The sequence below is a fragment of the Limulus polyphemus genome, unplaced genomic scaffold, assembly GCF_000517525.1.
Source record: "Limulus polyphemus unplaced genomic scaffold, Limulus_polyphemus-2.1.2 Scaffold144, whole genome shotgun sequence".
Classification (NCBI taxonomy): Eukaryota; Metazoa; Arthropoda; class Merostomata; order Xiphosura; family Limulidae; genus Limulus; species Limulus polyphemus.
Genome location: NW_013665754.1, coordinates 971,547 through 980,072, shown reverse-complemented (window position 1 = coordinate 980,072; position 8,526 = coordinate 971,547). Strand labels below are relative to the sequence as shown.

Here is an 8,526-nt window from a genome sequence, read left to right as displayed (position 1 = left end):
CTTAAAATGTATAACAGTAAATGATAAAGTAAAGCAAACAATTATCTCTTCTTGTTACGACCTTTGTACTTGGTAGCTGCTTCTCGTAGCTTGCTAAGCCTTAAGAAATTTCACATGTGAAGGATGTGAAATGAAGTAATTTTTTTAGGTTTTATATATACATTTCAATAATCAAACAATCATAAATTACTCTATCACTACCACAGAATTCCATTACAAATTATCAAGTTTAGTAGCTAAGCTGTATTTGGGTGAAAAAAAAAAAGAAATTTCAAGCAGACTAAAGACACAACCTACCTCCTTGAAATCTTGGTTTGAAAGAACAAGGTGGCATCCTAACACATGAAAATGGCTGAGGAAGCCACTAGGGGGACATTTTTGTCATATACACAAGTAAGTGTATATAAGGAACCGTTTCCAAAAATGGAAAGGGGTGAGTGGGGCCACTGTGTTTGATTCAGTACATGAGCAATATCTCAGCAAATAGAAAAGATATGAGGTTTTTATTTTATTTTCTAACTTGTTAATACTGGTAATTTGAGTTCCTAATTCATATAAAACTATAAATTTTGTATTGTGACATCACAAACATCTAATTTGAACTAGTGCTGCATTCAACATACCACATGACACACAAAAATTGATATTTAAGTGTTTTTTTAATATTTACATTTAAAGTACGAAATTGAATAATGTATAATACTAAAATATGGATTATAATCTACAATTTAACACCAAAGTTATTTACATAAATTCATAAAATAGTAGTTCAATAAAATTTTGAATGCAAGTCAACAAACATGATGACATGGCCTTTGACCCGTGACCTGTAGTGATAGGCTTAAATTGATATATTAACAAGAAGATTATTAACGCTTATAAACTGCCTTAGCTTAAATAGTAATATATCATTATATAAAATGTATATTTTTTACCTCATGTTCAAAAAACTTGTCTTCTAAAGTTTTCTCTCCTGGATTGTTACCTGATCCTTCAAATAGTGCTCGATATTCCTAAAACATAGAATAAAGAAAATTTACTCCATATTTAATTTTTTTCTTCTAAAAACAGGATGTTTCAACATTCATTCCTTTGAAAGAAAAAATGCATAAAAAATAAGTATAATAAACCATGTTACTAAACACATACTAAGGTAAATTCGTCTTTTTTGTTACAAGAGAACAATATTTTTGACAATTTAAAATAAAAAATTATTTTATTACACTAAACAACATTTTTGGTAAATGTTCTTTGTCAAGTGTATATGTCTGTTACTCCTCTATAATGTTTTACTGGTTGAAAACGAGATATATTTCCAGTGTGATCCCAAGAACATGATCATTACATTAAACTTACTCAGCCCCTATGCCAAAAAAGTGTCTTGATATGGTACTGGGTAAACCAATTAGGTTCTATAGAAGCAAATTACTTGTGACTTTTGACCATATTTTGGGGGACAAAGAAATGAGTTATTTCAAACATTTTGTACAACATACAGCTACCTATGCAAAAAGAAAGTGAACTTTCTGTGTTTTCTCAGTCTTTACTGAATGGGCTTCTAAGACACACAATTACATGCAAGTGCTATAACCCAAATAACTAATACACTGACAAGCATATCCAAAAACTTTAAAAAATATTTAAACGTACAAAAGAAATTGCTTTAAGTCAAATGTTTTCTAACTTTAAGTAAATATTTCAGTAAATTAACAACAATCCATCAAGTTCACTTGTTCATCTTGCTCGCAAACACAAAATAAGCATAAGGTAATTATTTCTCTACTTCATTTACCTCAAAAAGATAAACATCTGGAAACCCTGTCTAAATAACTACTAAACTAAAATTTACTGAGTTTTCAAGGTTAACCAATATCAGTTAACAGTAGAGATGTTTTTCTTAAGATCTTATCAAGGCTAGATTGGACTGAAAAGCTGGTCAATATAACTGAATATTAAAGTACAAACTTGAAATAACCTTTTTATTTTTATTCAGTTAAGAAGAAAAATTCTGACAATTGCATTTACTAAAATGGGTAAAGTTAAATGACTGAAAAATTAGAATTTCTTTAACTGTATTGAAAAAACATAATGAAAAAACTCAAAAAGTTAAACAATGACTAAGCCAAACATCTCATTAGGAAGTGAAAAACACTAGATCACCATGAGCTGACAACTGTCATATTAAGGCCATGAATAGATCTTTTCATACCTATGATTTTTATTGCATTTATTACTTGTATATAATTATGGTCTAATAAATAGAGGTTTAATAATAATTATTATTTTCTGGTGATTTTTAATTAAGAGAGAATGATACAGTTAAGCATTCGACATAGTCTTTTATTTCAAAATTGAATTGTAATGTAAAATTAAAAAGAAATGCTAGTAGAAAGGCCAATCTCAATATTTAAAAATTACTAAAATTTTATATAAGTATAACCACACAGTTAAATTTTTGTGCAAAAAATACTGCTTTAAAATTTGGTCTTCTATGATATACTAATAATTAACATATGGGATAAATTAACTGTAATTCTCATTACAATATAATAAGTTCAACCAAAGAGAAAACTATTATCTATATTAATGAAAAATTATACAAAATAATTTTCTTTTAAACTACAAAACAGAGGTACTGTTGAATATACAGCATGCCCAAAAGTAGGTATACAGCTGCACATGTTGAATATAATGAAGTGTGTACAGTAGGAAATTGCAGAATGTTGATGAAATGAAAGAGTACATCACAGATGCATTTACAGAACTTGATGAACAGACAGACTTGTGCCAGAAAGTTTGCAGAAGTGTGACAGGCAGTTTCCAGGATTGTGTGAACAGCGATGGGTCTCACTTTGAACATCTGTGGGATTAACTTCCCCATAATTCCATGTCATGTGTAAAGTTCCATTAAATATATTGTTAATTATCAACTTTATACATACTTTTGGGCCACCATGAAAAATCAGATAACCAAAGGATCAACCTGAACTTAAAAAATATCTACTAACAGCATAATGCTCTGCAATAATTTTAACTTGTTCATAGTCATCAGCCTTGGCCAAAGCAGCCAAACCATCTGGATAAAGCTTTCCACAACGAGGGTAGAGCTTTGAACGATCTTCTTTAGTTAGCTCTGTGCCAAATGAATTGATGGTGATGATGAATGCTCGACGATCAGCCTCAAACTAAGAATAAGATTAAAAAGAAAAAATTATACTGAAAATACTCATGAGTATATAATATGATTTACTTATACGATACGATAGATCATAAAATAAATATTTCACCACCAGTTTTTAACTAGATATGCAAAATGGACTTCTTTAGCAGATGAGTGCTAAAAGATGAGTGAAATGAATAAATATCACAGATTTAATATTTATTACTGTGTTAAGAAAAGGAAATATGGGATCTCATAACTCATGATATAGTCAGCTGGGAGAAATGCAGTCCTAAAATCCTACTGAAATCAGACAACATGTCCAACACAATTGTGAACTCAAATAGCAAGAACTATATTGGATAAGTGGAACCAGACAGGAGATCTGAACAAGATATGGTATTACAGAAAAATGATAAACTATTAAAGGCTGAGTTTAAACTAAGGAATGAATATTCTAAACAATATGTAATGCACACTATACAATGAGAATAATCTATTTATTGGCAAAGACAAAAACAATGTATGTACTTGCTTATTTTACATTTGACAGTCCCTTCCTTCAGATGTTTTTAAAACAGGATCATCCACACCGCCTAAGTGCAAGTTTTGTAGCTAAAAATAAATCTCATATCTACCAAGTGTAACATGCACTACCGCATGACTGGTCTTTCTCATTACACAGGTGAAGCCATAACTTCAATGTATTACCTGTACAACCATTGAAGGACAGTGTTATCAACTTCTTGATACAAGGTTACTGTAAGCAATGTTTTCCATGGGTGGTAACAGGTTTTTACCAACTTCAAAAAATGATGAAGGAACAAAGGTAACTTGAAAAAATCATCTTAATAGTTTCCTTGACAATGTATTAATTAAAGTCTGCACATATTCAGAATAAAGAATAATACTACCAAAAAAAAGAAATTCTGATATGATCATGTCTTCTTTGGGCCAATGTTATCTCTTGGGAAGATATTGCTTAATACAAATTAAGTGATACAAGACCCTGGAATTCCCCCAAGGGGTCATTCTATATAAACTCAGCTAGCCAAAACACTGACTTTCTCTCATGTTGATAAAACTTGAAATACAAGTAGCCATGTGTGATAAACAAATCTTTCAAATATTAGCACTGCCTGACCTTTGGTTGGAAAGATGCTTACACGTATTCGTTAGTTTAATTAACCATTTTGTTAAAATCAATATAACTACAAATTTAAACTCATTGTACAGCAAGAGTTGAAATAATTTCCTTAATTTTGTCCTAAAATAATGCCAGAACTTACAAATTCAACCTGAACAATTGTAATTCATAATAACAATAATGATATTAATAACTAACAATGAATGCTCAGTCAGCCATTTGGACTGATCATAGTACTATTAATTATCCATATCTTTATTATAATTCATTGTCTACTCATCAACTCTTCAATACATGTTCTACTTAATTTAGACTATCCTTGCAAAAAAATAGAAATTGAAGATACTTCCTTTTTTATTCAAGATCAAAGTCAACTATTTTATTTGTAATGTTATAATTTTTTTATAAAGAATGAAAGATATGCCTGTTTTAGGGCTTCAAAATTAGACCATAACTATTATTCTAGCTTTATTGGTTATGAAGATACAACATTCTGAAAACTGGTTTAAATTGTCAAAAAGGATCAAGAGGTCAATATTTGCTGACCTTATATCTTGCCAACCAAAGGTCATATAATGGTAATATTTGGAGGATTTCAGTTTATTATGCATGACTACTTTTATACTAAGTTTTGTCAAAATTGGAGACAGTGAGTGCAAAAATGTCCTTTATGTGCTAAGTTAATATGGTATGACCCTAAGATCAAAGATCAGAACTCTGTAAATTAGTTATATGCATTCTGAAATATATATAAATTAATATAAAATAATACCTGAAATAATTATTGTATAGCATGTGTGGAAGAGACCGCATGCTCATCTATTCTAACACATACTAACAAACCATTAACAGATAGTTGTAAATTCAAATTTTATAACTATCATATGAAACAAATCAATGCTATAAAAATAATACAATTATTAAACAAGGAAGTATTTAAAAATTACAAAATTGTAGTTTTTTAAAAATACACTTCACTTGACCAAGTTTTTATATCAGCATATCTTAAAATATTTTAATCCAAAATTTGTTTTCACTTAAGACAAGTAATACTTGACTAATGTAGTATACCAAGTATCATAAACATGAACATAGTATTAAATTTGTTTTTTAATAATAGTTGAAATTTCCTAAGAGATCAATCTTCAGCCAGTCAGTGTCCAATGTAAAGTTGTTACTCTTCAAGACTGCAATCCTTAGCTGATCATGGAATAAAGTTTGCTACCTAATTAGGGTGTGGATATAATTATATTCAAAGCTTAATTAAACTACTTTATTCTCAATGTATTTCAATAAACTTGGTATCAAAACATCTTTATAATTCAAATTTTAATATCATGTAACTTTTCATTTCAAAAGAAAATATCTAAATAAATTCTCAATCTTTACGCGACACTTTCTTGCTCTGAATAATTCATTTTAGGTTTCTTTCCACGGCTATATATAATCTAAGTTTCCAAGAAATTACACACTTATACACTAGATAATTTTGAGCTCAAATGTAAATCTATAGCCTCCAAACTTCATCCTTTACTGAGATACATGCAATAAAATGAAAACTGTACATTACACCCCTCCTAGCACATTCTCTCTATAAAAAATAATTATAAAACAAAATTTCAATAATTCTTTGTAACATTTGCTACTGGATTATTTCTAACCAACAGAAAGAAAATATTCTACTTTACTAAATCATATGAGGCTAGGAGCATTCATATAACAGGTTTTGAAAATTTTCTTGTTAGTTTCCTTTTCTGTTCATGTTGAAGCTCAGCTCAATCAGTCATCAAAATTATTTCAATATATTTATAGCTCAGTTAGAGAGCCAATTAAATTATAGAAGTTTTAGGACATCTACTTTTTGTGCATGGAAATATATTTATTATAAATGAAATATTTGAATATCTAAAGGGTTCAAGTTCAACTGTAAAGAAATAAATTGATATGAAATATATTAGCTTTAGCTGTAAGAATAAATAGCATGTAACTGTCTGTTTAGGAATTCATCTATTTAACCTGAAATGTTCAAAACATTGGTACTTGTGCAATACGTAGGTCAAAAATGTAAATTATTGAATGAAGTTGAAAAAAAAACTACATACATATATATAAGTAACCATTTTTCTTACTTACAGCTAAAATGTCACACATGACATCTGCTGTTGTTCCTCCTGTCTTCTCACAGAATTTGTAGAAGTCCTCCAAATAAGCCTGTAATACAGAAAGTAACTTAACAAAGAACAACACAAAAGTACTAAATCAATGCAAATTTCTTTACTCAACACAGACTTCCCATAATATTGCAGTTCAGTTTTAAACTATATTTTATTGTAGAGATTAAAAACTTGCATAAAAACAACCTAACTTAAAGAACAACACAAAACTACTATATCAATGCAAACTTCTTTACTCAACACAGACTTCCCATAATATTGCAGTTCAGTTTTAAACTAGATTTTATTGTAGAAATTAAAAACTTGCATAAAAACAACCTAACTTAAAGAACAACACAAAACTATTATATCAATGCAAATTTCTTTACTCGACACAGACTTCCCATAATATTGCAGTTCAGTTTTAAACTATATTTTATTGTAGAGATTAAAAACTTGCATAAAAACAACCTAACAATATTTTTTGTAAACAAAGTATGTACTTTTATTTAAATTGTTAAAACAACTAATTCTAGGAGAAAACAAATTATCCAGATACATGTGCCTATCATGTATGTATGTCTTGCAAAATACTAAGAATAATACAATAGTGATTAATACTGTTCCAGACAAGAAAACACTAATATTTTGAGGTCAAACATACCTTGTATAGTGTGTTTCTGATAATTTCAATGTTCAATTCATCCAGATCTTGCTCAGAAATACAATCCACAAAAAATGGAGCTAAATATTAAGTAAATTGTTTCACAGTGAAAAAATAAAACAAGCAACTATTAATTTGTTGTTACATAACCCTTTTGTATGCAAAAATGAGTGCTGATTTTAAAGTATAGTGCTATTATTTTTAAAACTGTAACTAGTTTCAATATTAATTCTGGATCATAACACAGATAAATAGTTAGTTTTATATATTTCTTAATATCTTTAATTAATCAATCAATCACTACACACAAAAATTACTATACAAATTAACAGTATACCAAGTAAATGCTTAACTTACAATGCCCCATACAAAGATGAAGCATTATGCAATGAACATGGAAATGCTGTACCATGTATAATGAAAATGCTGTACCACGTACAGAAGGTACAAGGAGCTCTAATATAAACAATCAAAATAGGTTAGGAGCTAGCTCTTGTAACAAAATCTCACAGTACAAAATAATGCATGCTTGGTTAAAGGTAAAAGAAACAGACCATAATGAAAACTCACATCAAGTAATGAAAATGGATAGCCAAATAGTTAATGACATTTATTGTAATATTCACTATAAGACTTCACTTAAAGTATTGGGAAGAAACTATAATACCAAGAAAACTTTGTATCCTACTTTATGTTTTACCGTTACTGACATATTTCCAAGACTCTAGATCCTTATCCAACCATGAATGATGAATCTTGTGCCAATTATAATTTATCTATGCATAATCAAAACCTGAGACAAAAATAGATGTGAACTGTAATTCTTAAGAAACTTAAAAACTTTTAAATGGGGTGGAATCTATAGGGTGCAATAGGTGTCAGAGCTGGGTTATATTTGAGAATTGTGGATTTGACTGCAACTTATGAATACACAGAAAAGTACAGTACACTTGCAAAGCATGCTTTATTTGAAACAGTTTGAGGAAGACTGCACTGTTAGTGGGAAAAAAATTAAATATATTACAAGTAAAAATCAAGAAAGCTGGACAGGAAAGACATCTATATAATAGGATCCATCACTCCTGAGGTTTACTCAAAGGTAAAAGTTTTCACCCCACCCCTTGGGGAACCCTGGAGGTTTCCCAGAATTGTCCTAGTCCAGGGGTTTGCACAATGGTAAAACTTTTTACCCAACCCCTCAGAGGACCCATGTTTTTTGCAAAAACACTTTTATGGGGATTCGCCAAAAGCAGACCCCAAATTTGCCATTGATTTACATTACAGCACATAAATAAGTATGCCTACAAATTACTGTTCATAACTTGGATAAGGAAATTAAACTTGCATTATAGCAGCAATGATCATTAAACTGAAAAAGTGCAAAATAGTAGTTCAAGCATTA

The 8,526-nt window shown here is 29.4% G+C and overlaps 1 protein-coding gene across 2 annotated transcripts in view; it reads right to left on the bottom strand.

The window, feature by feature from the left end:
* Positions 1-8,526, bottom strand: part of LOC106475123 (V-type proton ATPase subunit d-like) — a 15,917-nt gene that overhangs the window by 3,569 nt on the left and 3,822 nt on the right. For both annotated transcript variants that reach the window (XR_002609199.1, XM_013935825.2), the window contains exons 4-7: positions 7,125-7,204; positions 6,441-6,518; positions 3,009-3,185; positions 936-1,013 (exon numbers count right to left, since the gene is read on the bottom strand). Coding sequence is in view for 1 of the 2 variants with exons in the window: in XM_013935825.2 (XP_013791279.1) it covers positions 936-1,013; positions 3,009-3,185; positions 6,441-6,518; positions 7,125-7,204 (413 nt within the window). In the remaining variant the exon portion in view is untranslated. The remainder of the gene's footprint in view (positions 1-935; positions 1,014-3,008; positions 3,186-6,440; positions 6,519-7,124; positions 7,205-8,526) is intronic.